This window comes from Acinonyx jubatus, chromosome A1, assembly GCF_027475565.1.
Source record: "Acinonyx jubatus isolate Ajub_Pintada_27869175 chromosome A1, VMU_Ajub_asm_v1.0, whole genome shotgun sequence".
NCBI lineage: Eukaryota > Metazoa > Chordata > Mammalia > Carnivora > Felidae > Acinonyx > Acinonyx jubatus.
Genome location: NC_069380.1, coordinates 142,472,624 through 142,495,136, shown reverse-complemented (window position 1 = coordinate 142,495,136; position 22,513 = coordinate 142,472,624). Strand labels below are relative to the sequence as shown.

General features: G+C 41.1%; 1 protein-coding gene across 4 annotated transcripts; it reads left to right on the top strand.

Moving 5' to 3' along the window:
- The first annotated feature begins 639 nt into the window (after positions 1 to 639).
- Positions 640 to 16,828, top strand: ANKRD34B (ankyrin repeat domain 34B). Of its 4 annotated transcripts, XM_053224386.1 has the most exons (6): positions 641 to 1,211; positions 2,189 to 2,330; positions 4,112 to 4,197; positions 5,299 to 5,378; positions 5,942 to 6,173; positions 13,436 to 16,826. In XM_053224386.1, exon 6 carries the CDS (start codon positions 13,461 to 13,463, stop codon positions 15,003 to 15,005), a length of 1,545 nt encoding a protein of 514 aa, XP_053080361.1. In that variant the 5' UTR covers positions 641 to 1,211; positions 2,189 to 2,330; positions 4,112 to 4,197; positions 5,299 to 5,378; positions 5,942 to 6,173; positions 13,436 to 13,460; the 3' UTR covers positions 15,006 to 16,826. The 4 variants fall into 4 exon arrangements, with proteins under 4 accessions (XP_026894966.2, XP_053080361.1, XP_053080350.1 ...); XM_027039165.2 differs by lacking the exon at positions 5,299 to 5,378 and having other exon boundaries at positions 640 to 1,211; positions 5,942 to 6,177; positions 13,439 to 16,828; XM_053224375.1 differs by lacking the exon at positions 5,299 to 5,378.
- Positions 16,829 to 22,513: the final 5,685 nt, after the last annotated feature.

Genomic DNA, 22,513 nt, shown 5'->3' with positions numbered 1-22,513 from the left:
GTGCGAAATCATTGAACTTGTGTAATGTGCACCTTTTAGTATGTACTATACTTTAATAAAAACTTTTTTTTTTTTTAAATAGAGGATAGGAGATCTGTGCCTTCATCCAAATTTGCCACCTTGGGACCCTCCAATCTCCCATCAAAATCGGGTGGGGTACAGGGCAACCCAGATCCAGGATTCCAACTCCCCAGAGCCCAACTCTGGGTTAAGATGTTCTGTGAACTTGCTTTATATATAATTACTAAAGGGCCCATTTTAACGGGTTATTTTTCTAAATAAAAGAAGGCTGTCCAGAGATAAGTTTACTTTCCCCCTTTGAGGGCTCAAAACTAAACTAGTTTTGATTGACATTAACTCAGCAACAAAAAATGGTCATAGTTTTTTTCTCCACCAGACGATCCCTGATAAATGAAGAGTTAAAACCGCTGCAGCAGAGTTTGGCATATAAAATACACATTTTGTTAAATTTTATTTAAGTGTTATATTACTGTTTTAATAATAGCGTAATAAAGTTATAAACTCATAAAAACAAAACACGAACGGTTGCTCCCACCAATACCCCAACCTGAAGTGAGACCGGGGCTTTACCCAAAGCGGGTACAGGGACGGGAAGGGGGAAGAAGGAGCCGCGGGAGACAGACACAAGGACCAGCCCGGTGGATAATGAATTGGAGGGAGAGATGCAGGTATGACAGGGGAAATCAGAGGCCGGTAGGGGTGGCGATCTCCTCGCAGTGGGGAAGACCCTGCCGCCCCTACTCTGGGCCAAGTCGTCCCCGCCACAGCGCGGTGGCTGCGTTGAGGTGGGTGTATGTGGTGGGGCTACTCGTGGGGACAAAGGGCGGAGCTTCAGAGACAGACTTTGGCCCCGGGGTCCGTGCAGAGTTTGGCCCTGCCGCCCCCACCTGCCGTGCAGCGAGGAGCCAGCGCGTCACTCCCAGCGGAAACGCCGCACCGCCCGGGCGTCTGGCGAGGTGCGCGCCTCCCGGCCCCCGCTCCGACGCTTCGTGGCTTCGGGCCCGCCGCCTTCCCAGCTCGGCAGAACAGGGGCGGGGACAGGGTAGCACCTACCGGAATCCGCGACTCCAGCCGCCGAGGAGCTTTCGAAGCCAAGCCAGCCCAGACGGCACCCTGGAGCCTCCCGCGCTGAGGGTCCGCGCAGAGCCGAGGGTGGGAGGCGCCGACGCCGACTTGACAGCGCGTCCCAGGTTAGCTTGCGACACGGTCTCTGCAGGCTACACTTGGAGAAACTTTGGATCTCCGTGTTGGCTGCCGGGAGGAGGGCATCGAGGGAGCTACCCGAGGGCCGCGGCCTCCGTGAGCCCCGGCCGGTACGCTCAGGCCCTGGGAGCCCGCAGCTCCCGCGCAACCTGACATTGCGATGCCCTGAGCGAGGACCGAGACCCGGAGCCGACGGAGGGCTGCTGGAGGGCAGGGGCCTGTCCAGACTCCACTCAAGCCCACTCTCACGCCTCCCGCAAACCCTGCCTGTTTTCAGCTCGGGCTTTGCAGCGGCTCGGTTTTGAACCCCGGCAAGATACAGATTTCGCCTCCTTCTCGGCCTTGCAGCGCCGGAGGGTAGATAGGGGCAGCCAGCGGCTGCAGGATGTCGGGGAGCATCCGGGCAGGGGCTCGCGGGCGCGTGTTGGCGCTGCAGCGGGAACGGCGCGCGCGAGGCCGCAGGAGCGCGCGGGTCTGGGGGTCCGACTGGCGCGCGTCTCCGCAGGTGCCTCGGGCGGCCGGGAGGCGGGAGGTACTGGCTGGGCGCAGGAGGCGGGCTGGGGGCTGCGGAGCCGTTTACAGCCACTGGCTTGACAAATGGGAGCCACACGGGGGCGGGCAGTCCAGTCCCGGCGCCTCTCGGGCGCTCACAGCCTTGGCACCTGGACCCCGCACCCCTTTACGGGAGGTCCGGGATCCAGAGGTCCGCCTGCCCCAGGATGGGGGCAATGGCTGCTCCCCTCCCGCGCGCCATTTCCCAAGGGAGGGCCGTGTCCTCCGGACTGGCGCTGCGGGGACCGCTCCGCAGCCGCTCTGGGCAGAGCCCCTTCACGTGGATGGCGATCACCTCAGCTCGCCAGCTACCTGTCTTGTCTCAGAGACGAGGCGACACAACGCACACCCCGCCCCCACCGGTGCCCCGGCGCTGTCGCCCCAGTCACCTTCCTTTGCCCTTCTCTGACAGCACCAAGGGCTTGCTCGCTCTCGCTCTCAGGAAAAACTGAGGGAACAAGCTTGGTTCCCGGAGCCAGCGGGGACTGTGGAGACACAGCTAGAATCCTCAACAGCTTGGAAATCCTATCACCTTGGTTCCCTGAAACTTGCAGGTATAGGTTTGTGTGTCTGTGTGTGTTTGTCTCTGGGAGTGGGGTCTACGGAGACAAGTGGGGGTGTAGCTGCCCCGGGGACCCAGCCTCGAGGCCTAGGGGACATACAAGTAACTAGAAGACACCCGTCCTTTTTGGCTTTGGGTGGGAAACAAAGCAAACCTTACCAGCTACTCCTTCCCTTGGGCAGTTTCAAAATATTTCCTACAAGCCGGTGCCAGAGAAGAACACTTTTCCTGGCAAGTCATTACATTTCCTGGGACAGTCTTAGATGCATCTTTTGTTCTGGCTCTGCCCTTTTCCTTGCATGGCAAGAGGACACACGTTTTGCTTGCGGCTGGCAGACTTAGTTCAGTCTAAGGGCCACTAGCCCCCACATCCCGGCCTTGGGCTGCCCACTACTCCTCTGGATTTTTCAGACCTGTCTGGGAAGGGCAGAACAGCAGACCTACAGCGCCTGGCCCATTCAAACTCAGGGCTGTACTCTTCTCTAGACCCCTGGGCTCCTTCATCCATCTCTAGGCTATGGCAGTCATCTTTGCCCTTTGCCTCCTCCAGGAGACCGATGATGGAGACAGCCTGGTAGGAGCCTGAGGGGGGCGGGCGGGCTGACAAGTAGGAAGTGGGACTGGATGAGGAAGGAAGAGTTTGTCACATATTTTCTCCAAGTGTACATAGGAAGCACCCCCTATTGAATATGTGGGAGTGGAGCCAGAAATCTTATTTTTAATAAGTTCTCCAAGTGATTATGCCCATGGAAGGTGGAAACCCCATTGGTGTAGGTACTTTGGCCTCCCACTGTCAGACCCCTTAGCCCAGGATATACATTTAGTGATGCATGTGTAGAAACTGGTATCTTTTTTTATTCCTAAATCACAAATGATCTTTTTTAAATTCTTATGATCATCTTCTGTAGATATTATCTCAATTTTAGGATGAGGAAACTGAATCTAAGAGGATCAGCTTCCCAAGGGTTGATAACTTGGGAAGAGACAGAGCCCCAGGCTCAAGCCCCAGTCTTGTGAGCATGCTCTGATCCCCTTGCGGGCAGCACAAAGACATGACAACCTGGAGCAAGGGTGAAGGGCTGAAAATCCAACTTGAAGCCCTTGTTAATTTCCAGCCCCCTTGCCCTTTATGGGCGGGAACACCAATCCTATTTGGAGGTAGAGTAAGAGTCTCAAAGGAAAAGAACAGCTCTCTCTGAATGCAAGGAAAATGGGGGTGGCTTGGAGGAAAAGAGCCATAAGGAAGGCCAAGCCTATCATCTGCAAGATGGCTTTTTAAATACCTCAGCCTGTGTGGTACTGCCATGGTTGGTACCACCCAAATCAGGTACTCAGAACAACTCTACTCTATGCGAAGCTGGTATCCAAGAAGCAAGGAAAAAAGGAAGCAAGAGAAAGGACACAGGAAGATCTAATTAAGTCCTGGTAAGCAGGGGAGTAAGAGGAGTGACTGGGAGGTGTCCCACCCTGCCTTCCTTGGCTTCCTCATCTGTATGGAACAGGGTGATAGGGTGCTAGGCCAGGTGAATGCTATGGCCCTTTCAACCCCAGCGCCCTTGCAGGCCAAGCTTCGGCCTGCACACGCAGGATGGCGGTGCCTGGGATCCACTCTAGACACTTTTACAGACTCCTAATCACTGAAATATAATTAACTGAACAAACACTGTAGGGATGTCTTAAGAAGGAATTAAAAACCTAGACTCCAAATGGGAGAGACGCGTGGAACAAATTATTGGTATTTATGTAACTCTGAATAGCTTTGATTTCCTTCAGGAGGAGCTGACAGCTGGCTGACAAAAAATTCATCCAGGGAGAGAAAAGACATAAGTGAAGTCTGAAATTTTGAATAACGTTTTCAGGTAACTTTCTATTTCCATTTGGAGTGGGTGTCTGAGGGGCGAATGCAGTTATTTGAATTGCTTCATTTATCAACAGGTATTTTTAATAGGGCTCATAATTCTAAGACCCAGTGCTTTTTTACTTCTTTTTCCTGGCTTCTAGTCTCCTGCTAGCAGGGCTGAGTGAGATCTGGGGATTCCACTGTTCAGCCCATAGACTCTCACTTTATCCCCTATTTTCAGCTTTTCTGATGGATCTGTTCAGAGAAGAAATCTTGCCTAGAACAGTGGTTCTCTACTTTGGGTGGGAAAAAGTTCCCCAGGGGTCTAGATGTTCTGTCCACAGGCTTTGAACGACCCTCATTTTCCGCCCTGTGCCTCATTGCCACTTTCTGTGGCACTTGGGGCCTCTCGGCCCTAACCTTCATGGTTCCTGTGGGCAATGTGGGGGCCACCTCCTAGCGGCTCTATGTGGCAGCCTCTGGGATGCTGAGGCAGTTTAGTACACCACCATCCCCACTCTCTTTCCAAAGCTTGTTTGAAATTAATTGCTCCTCTCACGATATATCTGTCCTCCAAGTTTTCTTTGTTCTTCAGAATACGCATCTGCTTAAATTTTTTAAATAACTAAGTTGTAATTTCAGCGGGGTCTTGGGAGTAGAGAGAGGCACTAAAAGAGCATAGTAAGTATGCCATGATGAATCCTAAGAGATGTTAAAGACATTCTAATTTTAAAATAAAAAGCAATCTGTCCAGCTGTTTGTTGATTAATCTTAAATATGCTGAAATTATTCTATTTGGAAATGATAAGGAAAGTACATTTAAGGCTCTTTTTTTCCATATTCACTTAATAGATTCCATTTATGGTTACAAAACATTATTCATAGATCTTTAAAAAAACTACATTTTAAATATTTTATCTGTTATTTAAGTAGCCTGTGAATTAGAGACATGATAAAAATAAAAGAAGTCTAAATTCTGAGATAAAATTTGTAAAAAGAAGAATACAGTGAGTATTAAGGCACAATAGGAAAGTCTTTTTCTAGATGTCTGATTTCATCACCTTGCTCCACCCCCTACGGGGGATGAACAGTAGATCCTTAGACCCTTGTCATCCCACAGATGAGGAACCCAAGACAGAGGCTGAGAAATTGAACTGTGGCATACAGCTAGCACATGGGGGAATCGGGATGGAAATCTGGGTTTGTCTGACTCCTCAACTTTCTCCAGTTGAACTGTTATCTATTTGGAAGGTGTAACTGCATTTGTGGATTATTTATATGCTACATTATAACAAAGGGTCTGACTGAATGTTAATACAGTATCAGCGCTCAATGAGGATGTTTCACAGGAGGAGACAGGAAGCAAGAACATTTCTGAAGTAGGATAATCGTAGGCTTGAGAAGGATCTTCATCACAGGTAGGGCTTAGTTCTATGAAGAGTAGATAAATTGAACTTTAATATCAGCATTTTTGATGTGCAGGTGAATGAGCCATGTTAAAAGAACTAAGAGAGAGTAAAAGCATAAAGACAAAGGGATTATTCCAGTAAGGTACTGATTATGAGACACTAGGAAACCGAACGTGTATCTATGGACAATAAAGTATCTGACAGCTTTTTTCTCTGTGAAACTTAATTTTAAACAATTTTAGAATTATTCCACTTAAATGTGAACAGTTTAAAAAGTGAGCAACCCAAGGGGCTTTAGAAGTCTTTAAAATGAACAAAGAGTAAGCCCTTGTTGTTGCTGTTTTTTTTTTCTAGACAGTTCTCCAGTACTCAGGAGAGTACTGGAGAGGGAGTATGCCTACATCCACAAGACAGATTCACTAGCTGCCACTAGCTAGTGGTGCCACTGCCCAGCTTCTTCAGAGAGCCCTGGAGCCCACGGCACCCTCCCTTCCCACAGGACCACAGTGGGGCAGTGGCCTCAAGCAGCCCAGCCGGAAGTACATGGCCAGCTCCCCTTCTTTTCTCAGAACCTTCTGATACCAACCTTGGTGAGAGAAATGATGACAGAAAGTGGTGAGGCTTAGTGTTGTGGCGAAAGCCTTTAACATGAGGGTGGGTGAAAAGATTTTAAAGTCTTTCCAAAGGATTCTTGTAAGAGTGTTTATTTAAAAACAAAACAAAACAAAACAAGGTTGGTCCCAAAAGTAGAAACTGTATGAAAGTATAGTATTGAAATCTGGTGTCTGGCAACTTGTTTTCATTTGAATATGTTCCTCAAATGTCACTTTTGGTCAAAGGTGTTTTTACATGACTAATACTGTATCTCTTCTAGAATTGCAGCTTCTAAATGGTTTCTATATTTGATATTATGTTGCAGCTAATTTCTCTACATCTCTGCTTTATTAAACCCATTTGTATGTGAAAAATGCTGAAATATTTCTTTTGTGAACCCTTTTCAAATGCTTTGCCTTCAGAATAGACCTCATTTGGGACCCAAGCTGTCAACCAATCCTAAATTCCTAAGGTCCCAAATTGCCGGTATGCCCGGCTTTGGAATAGCTTTTATAGAATGTCGCATAGGCAGACAAAAATTGCAGCATTCACTTTCATTATATTTATGTATGTATATATTGAATGTTGTTCTTTGCTTATCAACATCATGAGTGATGTTAAAGCAGAATGAATAAGTATATTCTTTTGAATACTGCCTTTCAGGAGCTCACAAGTTGAAACTCCTAGGCGTAAGAAAGTCTAGGCATAAATACTATTGATAATACCACAAAACTGAATTACGTTGTAAGAAATTATGATCTAAGATGGCTCTTCTAAATTTTAATTATGAGGAGCGCCTGGGTGGCTCAGTTAAGCGTCCGACTTTTCATTTTGGCTCAGGTCATGATCTCACAGTTCATGAGATTGAGTCCTGTATCAGGCTCTGTGCTGACAGTGCAGAGCCTACTTGGGATTCTCTCTCTCCCTCTCTTTGCCCCTCCCCTGCTCACTTGTTCTGTCTCTTTCAAAATAAATAAATAAATTTTTTAAAAAATAATTTTTAATATTTATTTTTGAGAGACAGAGAACAAGTGGGGGAGGGGCAGAGAGAGAGAGAGAGAGATACAGAATCTGAAGCAGGCTCCAGGCTCTGAGGTCTCAGCACAAAGCCTGACGCAGGGCTCAAACCCATTAACCGTGAGATCACGACCTGAGCCGAAGTCAGGCGCTTAGCCAACTGAGCCACCCAGGCATCCCTAAAAAAATAAATTTTAATTATGGAACATATCTTATGTAAGTGCTATTATGCTCTTGTCTGTATACATGATCTATTTTACCAAAAAAAAAAAAAACAATAGATTAGTACTATCATACAGAAGAGTATGTGAAATATGTTCTTTTAAAGAATAATAATAAAATAAATAACAAACCACCCAGATTAGAAACAGAACATTAACCAAACCTTAAAATGAAAGCAATGTGTGTCCCTTCCTAATTGCATTGCTCTCCCTCCCCCCACCAAAAAGTAACTTTCCCTTGACTCCCGTGTTAATCATTACTTTTTTTTTTTAAGTTTCCCACTTGTATATGATCCTTAAGTAAATTGTTAAACTAGGTAGCAAGCACAAAATTAGTTGAACAAAGAAAGGCATATAGCACCGATATATGACTAAAGCTCTCAGGAGAAGGTAAGTTTAACAATCTATGGATCAGAGTTTGGCCCAGCGTCTATAAGAGCCCCTTCTGAGCAAGAGCAGGAGTCCTGGGAAACAAGGGACTCACCATTATAGGGCTTCTCGCAGGGCTTCAGTATAGTCCAGGTTCTGGATATCCAAGGGGAATGAATGTTCAGTCCTTCTCCTCCTAGGCTCACCATGACTTATCCCCAGGTCTCAAAGCAGGTCAAAGCAGAACAATTGAGCAGAGCTAAAAATAGTGGCACCGGATGCCCCAGAAAGCAGAGTATGGAGGAGGGAGGAGAGACGTGGTCAGGACGAAGAAAGTAGAGATAAGAACTGAGGGCAGGCTCACCTGGGCATCTGGTTCTCAGTTAAGAAGATGGTAAAATGATAGTATGATCTCAGAGATGATGTCTGTGCACATCCATTATCCTGGCCCTTCACCATCTTCCTGGGATTTCTTGTGCTTCTCCTCTAAGATGATCTCCAGCCTCTGGTACCTTGTTTCATCTTTCTTGTTCTACTGTTTCATCTTGGTAGATTATATCCTTCAGTAGATTATTAAGAGTATATCTCCAATCTTGACTGATGGTTTGGCTAGATACAGAATTCTAAGCTGGGAAGCATTTTGCCTTCAGATTTTTAAAGACTTTCGTCCACTGTCTTTTACTATTGTTGATATATCTGAATCCACTGTAATTCTTGATACTTTGGCATGTGACTTATCCACCCCACTCCCCACCTCCTGCCCCCAAGCCTGTGAAATCTTCTTTGCTTTCAGTGTTCTAGAGACTTACAACCATGTGCCATGGCCAGGGTCCATTTTCATCTATTGTGCTATGCTCTAATTGGACACCTTCAATTTGGAAACTCAAGTCACGCATGAAATTTTTCTTGATCTCAGGCATCATTTCCTTTCCTGCTTGCCCCTTCTCCCACCCCCACTATTTTTGTCTTGCCAGAACTTCTAGTAGTTGAATGTTCGATTTCCTAGTGTAGACCCCTAATTTTCTTTTTTTTCCTGTCCTGTTCTTTTTGCTTAACTGCTAGAAATTTTATCAACATTATCATCTAACCCTTCTATTGAGTTTTGCAGTTTGTATGGTGTTTTTATTTTTTGAGAACCCTTTTTATGGTCTCTGAGTACTCTTTTTTTTTTTAAAGTTTATTTATTTTGAGGGGGGTGGGCAGGGATAAAGAGTGAGAGAGAATTCCAAGCAGCCTCCTCACTGTCAGTGCAGAGCCCAGCGTGGGGCTCAATCTCACAAATGGCAAGATCATGACTTGAGCCAAAATCAAGAGTCAGATGCTTAACCAACTCAGCCACCCAGGCACCCCCTGAATATTCTTTTTTCATAGAATCTTATTTTTCTTTCATGGTTACAACATCGTCTTATCTCTTTGAGGAATGTGAGGTTTCGAAATTTTCATTTTCCTGACTAATACCTGTTTCCTCCAAGTTGCCTTTTTTTCCTATTTGTTCTGGCCTCTATCTTTAAGGTAAGAGGCTTTTTTTTGTTTTGTTTTGTTTTTTATTATCTGTTCATAATTAAAAGGCTTGATTTAAAAAGCTGATGAAGGGGCACCTGGATGGGTCAGTCGGTTAAGCTTCTGCTCTTGATTTCAGCTCAGGTCATGATCTCATGTTTCGTGAGATCAAGCCCCACATTGGGCTCTGTGATGAAAGCTCAGATCCTGCTTGGGATTCTCTCTCTCTCTCTCTCTCTCTCTCTCTCTCTCTCTGTGCCCCACCCCTGCTCCCATGCATGCACTCTTTCTCTCTCTCTCAAATAAATAAATATTAGAAAAAATAAAAATAGGGCTGTGTGCTGACAGCTCAGAGCCTGGAGCCTGCTTCAGATTCTGTGTCTCCCTGTCTCTCTGCCCCTCCCCCACTCATGCTCTGTCTCTGTCTCAAAAGTAAATTTAAAAAAAAATTAAAAAAATAAAAAGCTGATGAGAAGCCTTGAGCACATGGGTGAGGCTTGTAATCTTTCTTTTCTTTTCTTTTCTTTCTAAATTTTCTTTCTTTCTTTCTTTCCTTCTTTCTTCTTTCTTTCTTTCTTTCTTTCTTTCTTTCTTTCTTTCTTTCTTTCTTTTGTTTTTGAGAGAGAGAAAGTGAGAGAGCAAGCAAGGGAGGGGCAGAAAGAGAATCTGCCCAGCTCAGAACCAGACACAGAGCTCTATCTCACAACTGTGAGATCATGGCCTGAGCCTAAATCAAGAGCTGACTGCTTAACCAACTGAGCCACCCAGGTGCCCCAAGGCTTATAATCTTTAAACCTCACTGTAGGATGATCTGGGTGGCGTGTAAAGGAATCCCTGTGGCTAGTACTCTTAGGTATTTTTTTTTAAGACAGGTCAGATTCTTGAGAGTATAATGATATTATACTGAATAATAAGGGTACACCTACCAGGCTTCTTAGAGTTGCATTGGGGAGAAGGCTGTGAGTGCCTTCACTTGGTGGTCAGTAAGCATCCAATCACTTATTTCCTATTTTCTTGTCCTCAAATATGTTGGATGTCTTCCAGTCCAGAGGCCCTTCTGTTTCACCATTTCTGGAGAATAAAACTCTGGACATCTCAGATGAGACGGGTAGTATCCTATCTCCTAGTGGCTTGGAGTGAAGGAATGACCTGAGGCAGTGCTTCTCAAATTTTAATGAACATCTAAATCACCTGAGGATCTAGTTAAAATGTAGGCTCTGGTTCAGTAGGTCTGGGATGGAGCCTAAGATTAAGCTTCAGGGAATGGTGTGCTGCTGGTCCAAGGTAGGGTCCCACTGTGAATAGCAAGGACTTAGGGATCTAACTGCTTCTCCGACAACTTTTCACCTAGTCCTCATTATTTTAGCCATTCAGTCCACCACCCACCCAGTTCTAGAGCTTCCTGCTTACTGCCTCTCTAGAGGATTCCGCAGTGGCTGTGGGCTTAGGTACCAGTTTTATCACGAATGACCTGAGGCACAGTCTTTCCAGGTTGGCTAGTTTGGTCACCACTGGTCCACCTGCTTTCTGGCTTCCAAATGTTGCTGTTGTCGTCTCTCCTTTTCGTGCTATCCTTGTGAATTTATGTCTTTTTAACAATTCTTCAGGCACCTGACTGGCTCAGGCAGTGGAATGTGTAACTCTTAATCTCAGGGTTGTGAGTTCAGTTCCCATGTTGGGTGTAGAGATTATTTAAAAATAAAATCTTTTTTAAAAATTAAAAAAAAAATTCTTTAGTTTCAGGGGATTGTTCAGGAAGGAGCAAAGTAGAGGTGTGTGTTCTGCCACATTCACCCTAACTATTACCATCTGCTAAAATATTTTTCTAAAGTTTGGCTACATCAGCATAAATAGAGCCTGATTTATGATAAATAACTGCTATTTTAAACCTCTAGTTCTTTGCACAAGGAACATTCTCTACTTCTCTCGTCCTACTTTGTCTGCCTACCAAACTCTTAGCAGTCCAAACCCAGCTCAGTTGGGTGGCCTCTGTGAGCCCCTCAGTCCCCAAGCCACCAAAGTCTGTATATTCTCCTGACTTTAACTCATAACCAGCTGCTTATATGGTGTCTCTTCCAAACAACTGAGTAAGCTCTTTAGGGCCAGGGCATGTACCTTTGTAGCTCCGTGCCCAAGATATAATAGGAGCTTACAGCTGTTAGATTAAGTTCTGTGTGCATGCCTTCTTTCCCCCTTCATTTTCTTTCTGTTCTCTTCACCTCTTTTTCTGTTAAGAGGTCATTATACTTATTATCCATTCTATTATCCAATAAAAACTCATGTCCCGTATTGTTAATTTAAAAGTAAATGAGTAAAATAGGGGCGCCCTAACTCAGTAGGTTAAGCGTCCAACTTCAGCTCAGGTCATGATCTCATGGTTTGTGGGTTCAAGCCCCACACCAGGCTGTCTGCTGTCAGCACAGAGCCTGCTGTGGATTCTCTGTCCCCCTCTCACTGTCCCTCCCCTGCTTGCACACATGCATGCTCTCTCTCTCAAAAATAAACATTAAACAAATAATAGTAAATGAGTAGAATAAATAATACTTCTCAATTTCTAATACCTACTTCATTAAATAAAAGAGATTTAAATGTTATATAAACTTGGGGCACCTGAGTGGCTCAGTTGGTTGGGCATCCGATTTTAGCTCAAGTCATGATCTCATGGTTCGTGAGTTTGAGCTTTGCGTAGGGTGAGCTGGAGCCCAGCTTCAAGGGTGGGTGCTGACAGTGCGGAGCTTGTGTGGGATTCTTTCGCTCTCCCTCTGACTGTGCCCCTCTATCATTGTGCCCTCTCTCTCTGTCAAAAATACAAGTAAATAAGTTTTAAATAAATATAATATAAACTCCATTTGATTTTTCTCCCCAGCTCTAATCACTATTCAAAAACAAACATTTCCTCAGTTCTAGGTGAAGACATAATACACAATCTTTTCTTCCTTCCTTCCTTCCTTCCTTCCTTCCTTCCTTCCTTCCTTCCTTCCTTCCTTTCTTTCTTTCTCTTCCAGTAAGCTATACGCCCAGTGTGGGGCTTGAACTCACATCCCCGAGATCAAGAGTTGCATGCTCTACTGACTGAGCCAGCCAGGAGCCCCTAAAGACATAATTCTTATCAACTGATGGAATTATCTGTTGAAGGAGTTTGAATCTAAATTATTTAAATAAAAGTAATTTTTAGTTTTAAAGATAAAAAATAAAATGCTTATAAAGACTACATAACCTCACTCACATTTCTAGCCTAGAACTTTTTCAGAGCAAATGTACTGTTGTCAAAATGTAACCCAACAGGGGCTCCTGGGTGGCTCAGTGGGTTGGTTAAGTGTCCAACTCTTGATTTTGGCTCAGGTCATGATCTCATGAATCGGGAGATTGAGCCACCCACTCAGGAACCCTGCCTCAGGCTCTGCCCTGACAGCAGGGAGCCTGCTGAGCTTCTCTCTTCCCCTGCTCATGTGCACTCTCTCTCCCTCTCAAAAAAAAAAAAAAGTAAACCAACTGAATGTGGCTGGCTTCATAATCTAGTGTTTGATTTAAATAATGAAATCAAGGAAAATGCATAATCACATGCCCACCATTCCCATCTCAGTGTGAGTTCCAGACATTATGTCAGTTACTTAATGTCTTGTAGTTCAAATGATTTTTCATCCTTTAAAAGAAACATAGAAATGCCCTCAAATTGAAAATCTAAGTAATCGTTGCATTATTTAATTAAGAGCACATTTAAGTAATTTAACCCTGAGAAGTTTTTAGATTAATCTGCCATAAATATGCTATATTTTAATTGATTCAGTTGCAATTACGCACACTTTTGGAATTTTTGCTTCAATTTACATTTTAGTATTTTTTTAAAAATATTTTTCACAAGTGGAAAATAAGTGCATTATTGTTTAATTATTGTGGAATTTAGGGAAGTACTCCATTGGTACTAGATCAAGATTTTGAAAGTAAATTTTAGTTTATAATTACCTAAAGTCTATTACTATTCTAAAATTTATTTTATTTTGCAGTTCACTTTTTTGTTCTATATTAATAACATAATCTCCTTTATGTACTGTTGCTCTATACATATATATTTCAGAAATTATCAGTAACAACATGAATATAAATTGGGATTCCGGCTAATCTTTTGTACTTCATGTTCTTTGATAACCAGGTTTTGATTCTGACTTTTGAAGATGGATGAAGGCATAGAAATTTCAAGTGATGGAAATTCCCTGATCAAAGCAGTCCATCAGAGCCGGCTTCGCCTCACAAGACTCTTGCTAGAAGGTGGTGCATACATTAATGAGAGCAATGACCGTGGGGAAACACCTTTAATGATCGCTTGTAAGACCAAACATGTTGATCACCAGAGTGTCAGTAAAGCCAAAATGGTTAAATACCTGTTAGAAAACAATGCTGACCCCAACATACAGGACAAATCTGGGAAAACTGCTCTGATGCATGCTTGCTTAGAAAAAGCCGGTCCTGAAGTTGTTTCCCTGCTCCTCAACAGTGGGGCTGATCTCAGCTTGCAAGATCATTCTAGTTACTCAGCCCTTGTTTATGCTATAAATTCAGAGGATAGAGAGACCCTGAAAGTTCTACTTAGTGCTTGCAAGGCAAAAGGGAAAGAGGTCATTATTATAACGACAGCAAAATCACCCTCCGGTAGGCACACTACCAAACAGTACTTAAATATGCCTCCTGTAGATATGGATGGGTATCATTCCCCAGCCTCCTGTGCCACTCCTTCAGAAATAGACATAAAAACAGCTTCGTTGCCACTTACACATTCTTCTGAAACTGAAATGACACTTTTTGGCTTTAAAGGTCTGGAGCCCTCAGGAAATAGTGATGACACACAGGACCCAGGCTCCCCTGTGAGGAAGCCTTCTATGGCCTCTAATGGGCCCAAGCTACCCCAGGCTCCAACCTGGATCAAGAGTCCTCCCTTATTCATGCACCAAAACAGAGTGGCCTCCTTGCAAGAGGAGCTCCAGGATATTACTCCAGAGGAAGAATTGTCCTACAAAACCAATGGGCTGGCACTTTCCAAGCGATTCATCACTAGGCACCAAAGTATTGATGTAAAAGACACTGCACATTTGCTGAGAGCCTTAGATCAGGCCAGCTCAAGAAAGATGTCATATGATGAAATAAATTATCAATCATTTTTTTCAGAAGGAAATCAGCAATGCATTGAAATCCCTGCTGAGCCAGATCCAGACTCTAACCAGACAATATTTGCTTCCACCTTAAGAAGTATAGTCCAAAAAAGAAACTCAGGGGCAAATCACTACAGCTCTGATTCCCAGCTCTCAGCTGGTCTTACCCCTGCAACTTTAGAAGATGGCAAAGCACTTATAGGAAAGAAAAAGATCCTCTCACCGTCTCCTTCCCTGTTGTCAGGGCCCAAAGAATTGTTGGAGAATATCTCACCAGGTCCCTTGAGCAGGAGAAATCATGCAATTTTAGAAAGGCGTGGTTCAGGAGCTTTCCCTTTAGATCACGGTATCACGCAAGCCAGACCAGGATTTCTGCCACCCTTAAATGTGAATCCTCATCCCCCCATCTCTGATATCAATGTCAATAATAAGATTTCCAGCCTCCTTTCTTGTGGTCAAAAAGTGCTAATGCCAACAGTTCCTATGTTCCCCAAAGAATTCAAAAGTAAAAAAATGTTGTTAAGGAGACAATCATTGCAAACAGAACAAATTAAGCAATTAGTAAATTTTTAAGAGATGACTAGAAAGCACATTTTGTCCAAATGTCTACATCAGAGAAATATAGAACCCGAAAATAAATCTCAAATGTTCATCTTTTAAAATCTTATAATTGGTTAGTCAATAATTGTTTGAGGTATCAAAATATACTGTGTATCATATTAGGTACCGTGGACACATAAATAATACATAGTTTCTGCTAAGGAAATTCTCTCAAACAAAATTAAAACTATACTTCTCAAAACCTCTAATATTTAACAATCTTCATATGGTCCAAGTTTTTAATTTAAGCAAAAATCAGCAAAAAAAAAAAAAAAGTCACATGTGGTAGAGATGACTTTAAAATTTTTTTCAGATTTTTCAGATATTTTATTAGGAAACACTGCATTCAAATCAATAAATATTTTTAACATTAAAAGTCAACAAATAAGATTGTAATTTTCCATGATGCCAAAAGCATAAAAAAAAGGGACAGCTATTAAAATGTTCTATGAACAATAAGCCAAAGGTACAAAGCCTAAGGCATAAAGAAAGAATGAACTAATTCTTAAAAAATGTTGACTGCAGGTAGGTGAAATCTAATTAAAATTAAAAATTTTTTTCTAATTCAAATTTTAAAAAGACCAACCTATTATAGTAGACTAGGCAGCCAATATTTGTATGGTCAGTTTAATCAACTCCAAGTGACAGATCAGTTTTACAAGCTAGTAATAATCTATGTGAAGTGCTGGTGTGCTGTTTTTTGCTTTGTTTTATTTTGATTTTAATGTACTTTCATGGAATTGTTTCTCCATATCTTTTAATTCCTGCTATTATTTTTTAAAGCCTATATATAGGTTCTCAACAACAAGATAAAGCAAAAGGTTTAAAAGCGTTCCTCTTTACTTATATCAAATTACTCTTGTCGTTCTAAGGACAACCAAAAAATGGGGATTTATCACAAATAGAAACTATATGCTTGCTTCGTTTTAGAAAAGAAAAGCTGATTATTAGATTATCTTAGATTAGCTAAAATTAAGAAAGCCAGTAGAAACTTAATTACAAAATATACTACATATTCGGCCAAAATTAAACAGTATCTTTAATTTCTAATATATAATCATTAGACATTTATATAATAAGAATAATAAGGGTAATTTCCTTAGCGTGACATTCCAATCACCTAGTATTTAGGACCTATGAATAACTTCTAATTAAATAAATGAATACCATGCTACTATCATAAAATGTTACAAAATGACTATATTATCTGTCTGATTTCAAAATGTGGTGTTTATACAAAAAATCCTCATTTCAATCTAGCAGTTTTACAACAAAGAATAACAAATTATATAAAACCTGAGTATATTAATTTGATGACTGTCATATACAACTTTATTTCTTTGCCTATTAGTAGAGGAGATCCTAACAATTGGCATGATGCTTGGTAATTTGATATAAGCAAGTTGTAATGTACATGGTAATTATTTAATTTCTTGTGGCTTTTATTTGAAAAAAATAATTGGAGGTTTTCTATTTAATGTTTTGAAGAACAATAATGTAAATTACATTAGAAATATTTTTTGATTCAGAACTTAGAATTGTACCTGATGTTTATAGGTAGCTAAACCCTTTTTGCAAGTTTTAATATTGAGAAAAGTGCTTGGCTTTGAGTTGTAAGGATACAGTCTGGAAAAATATGTAAATAGAGTAGTTCATAAACAAAATGGTATCAATAAAGATTTTAAATGTTATTTTGATTATCATTGCTTTTTATTTATTTCAAATACTAATGATAAATATTTCAACATAATCTCAGGAGAAACTGTGCCACATGTTACTTTGAGTAAATAGAAAACTAAGAAACAATAACTTCTGATGCAATTCACATCCCAATGTGCAAAAAATATTTAATAGGATTAAAGTTCGTTGAAGGTCATATTTATTTTACTTTTTTAATGTTTATTTGTTTTTGAGAGAGAGACAGACAGAGCATGAGCAGGAGAAGGACAGGGAGAGAGGGAGACACAGAGTCCAAAGCAGGCTCCAGGTTCTGAGCCGTCAGCACAGAGCCCCAAGCTGGGTGGAACCCATGAATGGCGAGATCATGATCTCAGCCAAAGTCAGACACTTAACTGATTGAGCCACCCAGGTGCCCCTGTTGAAGGCCATATTTAGAAGAGCTCTTAGTCTTCCATCAATCCTAAAAACATGTTAGGGGCTAAGGTTGCTTGAGTTAGTATGCAAAACCATCCTATGGGACTTTTCACTCTATTAAGTAGACTATATCACTGGGATCCCAATGGTAAGTCACAGATGTTTTCAACAGGAATCAGATATGCATACATGTGCTATATTTTAACTTAACGTAGAAGTATAATTTAACTTTAATTTCAAGGTATGATGACACTTCATTCATTAGTTTTACAGGTACCATTCTTAGTTACTTGTGGCTAGGATTTCCAAAGAGTACAGCTAATACTTATTCACAAGATAATTTTGGGGAGAACATAGGGCAGTCCTAGTTACAGAGACAAGTGGGGACAGTGTCCTATCCAAGCTGTGTCCAGGCAAGGTGGTGAACACCTGCCTGGCATATTCTTTGGTGGAGATGTACGCATCAGTTATCCAGTACCTGAACCATTTAAAATCTCAAATGATAAAACTACCCTTGTTCCGCTTAAATATTCACTATGTAACCTTCTAATAATTTGATTCCCATGTAGCTTGTTTAAAGGGAAGAATGGCAAAAAAAATGGGGCACCTGGATGGCTCAGTTAAGCATCTGACTCTTGGGGCGCCTGGGTGGCTCAGTCGATTAAGCGGCTGACTTTGGCTCAGGTCATGATCTCGCGGTCCGTGAGTTCGAGCCCCGCGTCGGGCTCTGTGCTGACAGCTCAGAGCCTGGAGCCTGTTTCGGATTCTGTGTCTCCCCCTCTCTCTGACCCTCCCCCGTTCATGCTCTGTCTCTGTCTGTCTCCAAAATAAATAAACGTTAAAAAAATTTTTTTTTGAAAAAAAAAAAATAAACGTCTGACTCTTGATTTTGGCTCAAGTCATGATCTTATGGTTTGTGAGATGGAGCCCCAAGTAGGGCACTGTGCTGACAGTGTAGAGCCTGGTTGGGACTCTCTCTCTCCCTCTCTGCCCCTCCCCTGCTTGCATACATGCACACACTCTCTCAAAATAAATAAATACACATTTTTTTTAAATAAAGGAAGAAATTAACTTGTCAGGATGATGACAATTGTATTAATCATGTTTTTTCATTTTGTTTATTTTCTGATGCTTTGATATCTTAGGGCCTTGTTGACAGTAGATGGACTGCCCCTCCCAAGGTTAGCTAATTCCTAGAGATAGAAAATAACTTGCCACAGAATGTGGCAAACCAACCAATGTATGCATTATGTATGCAATGCATACACAATGCAATTATGTATGCAAACTAACCAATCCAGAATCCATATACTCCAAATATCTATCTCCTTTATCGGGCTCTCACAGGGCTCTCTCACTCAAGGCAACTACCCACCTGCCCTAATCAAGCCAGGATCAGGTACCAAACAACCAGAGACAGCTCCTACACCTCAGAAACCACCAAAATTATTCAAACTAGCCAATCCTAAGCCTGCTTACCCTGCCTCATTCATTCTTACAGAAACCATAATGAAGGGTCTTTCCCAAGTTTTCCCCTTACTACTCTGCCTCCAGGCAGACCCTGGTACTTTCCCACATTGGCCCTATGTGATGTAGAACGCTTGCCTCCTCTTGGGAATTTTAAGTAACAAACTACATTTTTCAATACAACTGTCTCCTGATCTGTTGGCTTCAACATATGTGAATAGTAATAAAACCTACATTTTAAAACAAGAAGGCACAGTCTTCTTGGAAGTCACGATTCTAAATAAAATAATAGTTAAGTTTATATAGCCTTGTTTAGTGCCAATATTCCTTAGCTCTAAGTCACATTTCTAAGTCATTTCTAAGTCTCCAAGATAAGAGGACCAGATCTGGACGATAGTAAATCCACTAAATTTACTGGAGCTCCCCATTGGCCTTCCCATGGTGACATCCTATCTCCTTGTATACCTTCTTTGAATGTCTACAATTCTTTTTTTTTTTTTTTAAGTTTATTTATTTATTTAAGTAATCTCTACACCCATTGTGGGGCTCAAACTCATGACCCCGAGATCAAGAGACACACACTATCCCCCCAACCCCTGACTAAGCCAGCCAGGCCCCCCTGAATGTCTACACTTCTTAAAGGGAAGGCCAGGAGAGGAAAATCTGGCAAGAGTAGCTAACACAACAAATCACAACAAAAACAATTTAAAAGAATTTCAATTAGCTGAAACATTGGATCAAAGTATAAGGATCAGGAGTAGGCTACATTTAGGTTTTAAAAATCAATTGCTTAAGATTAGAAAATCAATAATTTACATGGAAAAACTCTAACAGTTTTAGTTAGATACTAAGTTAACAAGTTTGTCAGGACTCCTAACAAAGCTAAGACTATATTGTTAAAAGATTAACCAGTTTCTACTAGTGAATCTTACTACTGGTAGAGCAAATCTGAAATAGTTTTTTAATTCTAGATAGCACATCGTACAATATATATGTAAGAAATAAAGATAATAAAAAATCTAGGAAAAAAACGTTAAAAGAGGTGAGAGAATTGATATCATTTAGCCAGAAGATAAAAGACTCAATTGAGATTAAATAGCTAATCTTAAATACGGAAGGGACTGAAACACTGACTTAGTCCAGAATCCTCCAAATTAAGATAAACTGGCACCAGAAAATTCAAGTCACAGAAATATATTAACGCTTTAGTTCCTAGAGCAATTTATCTACGGAAAACTCTGTCCAAGGAAGATATGAACCACATTTTTTTGGAAACAGGCAGAGGATGGATGTTGATCAGAGATTTAATGAGATTCATTTTAATGAAAAATCTTTAAACTCTTTTTAAAGATTGAGACAGTCTATGTATTAACAATTCTAGATTCAGTGGGAAAAGTTGAAATTAATGATTGAACTTAGTTACATTTTTGGACTTCAATCACATACATGACTTCTTAGTTTTATTTTCATATTCAATAAGTATTGGTTATAGTGGCAGAAATTTAAATTTTGATTGTCAGGCAAAAACACTTTCCAAAGGTTCTTCTTACCAATTTCAAAACAAAAAATTGCTATTCTGTACCTGCAACTTTGAGTCCTATTAATATGGAGAATTTGGGACGCCTGGGTGGCTCGGTCAGTTGAGCATCCAACTCTTGATTTTGGCCCAGGTCATGATCTGGCGGTTTCTGAGACTGAGTCCCATGTTGGGCTCTGTGATCACAAAACAGAGCCTGCTTAGGAGTCTCTCTCTCCTCTCTCTCTCTGCCCCTCCCCAGCTCATGCATTCTCTCTCTCTCTCTCTCAAAATAAAATAAACATTTTTTAAAAACCTGGAAAACTTTAAAAATGCTAATTCTTTTAAAATAACAACAAACCCATTCATGTTAGAATAAATAACTATATTTTCCAAAATATAATTAGTGAAAAGAGTGGTATTGTTTTATGGTTTCACAAATCCCTTTAATCCTTGGCTTAATAGAAAACAGCTGGATTGTCCTGTTTCTGCATTCAATCTGTTATAATATGTTGTTTCAGTTGAAACATATGAAGAAAACATGGCTTCACACAAATGTATAATTGTAAAAGGAAGAAATAATGGGCTTTTCAGATAATTGTGGATAGTCTTCTTTGATACTATACTTAAACTTGGGTAAGTGGTAGTTTCTTAAAATTTTAGCTATAATGTGGAATCTGAAACTACATCAATGAATTTTCATATTCTATTACACTATATTCACTGTACTATCTTGCAATTTGAATGGATTCCTTACTCATGCAAGGTTTTATAATATCATGGACTAGTCATTTGGAAAATAATGAATCTTTGAGTTATTCAGATCTTCCAAATATTGACACATTTTATTATAATACATTATGTTATATTAAATTATATTAAAAATAACATTTATTAATATTGCCACTGATATCAGAAAAAAAGTCTTTAAGCATTGGGAATTGTCAAGTTCACAATGATGGATTCAAGTTTATTCAAATTCTAATTTTTCATGTAAAAGCTCAGGTTTTGTAACTGGCAACAGATACTGTCAGTTGTTTTCCTCAAAGTGACAAACTTGCTTTGTTCATTTTTGAGAAAATATTTGCCAAATACCCAAGACTGAATAATTAGTCTGTCAGTTGTTCTTTCCAGGAAATATTTTTCCCATGAAAAAAAATGACTAGCTGTGTTTGCAACATGTGCTTTTCTTTAGGACAACCACTGAATTTCAGTATACAGCAGAACTATTCTGTGTTTACCGCCCATTTTGTCACACAGACTACATTAAAGAGGCAAGATGTTAATAAATGTTCAATAATAATTTTTGCTGAATCATTGATGATACTTCTAAGTCTTTTTTTTTTCCTTTCCAATGTGAGTGTGTGGCAGTGGAGAATATGATTGCTAACTGATGCCATGAACTTGATTTATACTAAGACATCAACAGTTTCACCCACCATTGTTTTTCCAACATCATCGTATTTACATGAAACAGGCAAATCCTGTTTTTTGTGTGTGAAATAATAACAATTTCACAAATGGTTTTGACCTCATGAATCTCCTGAAAGGGTCTCAGGGGCACTGAGGGGTTTGTGCACCACACTGTAAGAATAACCAGTCTAAGAAAATTACTGAGGTTTTGTGTTACCCGTCCATCCATCCATCCATCCCATTTGTTAGGGGCCTATTCTGACCAGACATCATATAAAAATGAATAGTTTCTTCCTCTAAAACAACACAGCTGAGAACAAAACACAAACCTGTAAAATAATTATAATCCAGCAGAGAAGGTACCTCAGGAGAAAGCCCACAGGTCTGCCTGGGGAAGTCATGAAAGACTCCTTAAAAAACCTAGGTTTAGGGGCTGAGCTCAATAGGCTCTGTGAAGAGGTCATGGCTCTCTACTTTAATCCAGAGTTTTTGATCATCTCTTGAATTCACAAAGTAGCAAAAGACTCTCACAGTCAATATTTCGGTTAAGATTTTCAAACTCTTATTACATTCTTTCACCCCAAGGAAAACATAAAGAAAAAGGCAATGACCAGCCTTAATGAACATTCTGTAGTGGCAAGCAAGCCCAGAAGAGTTCAGCCACCAGATATAGTCAGACTGATTCCTTTCTTAGGCAGAAGCATAGAAACAAGAACCTCCCTACAGGGCAGGAGGCTGAGTGGGCCCCTTTCAAGTCCTGTTGTCTCTCTTCACTGATGGTGGGACTGTGGAAATAGTTATATTATTGAAAATTATGGAATAATTAAAATATGTAGTAAAGTAGCAATTACTTAGAGAGTCTTTAAGAAACTGGTCCAGTTAAAAAAAAAAAAGAGCATCCTTTCTAAAGTTAGAGTAGGAGGTGAGTGAGTTAAGGGACAGGCAGATGGGGTTTTCAAGCATTCTTTCCAAGTTGGTATAAAAGAGCAGT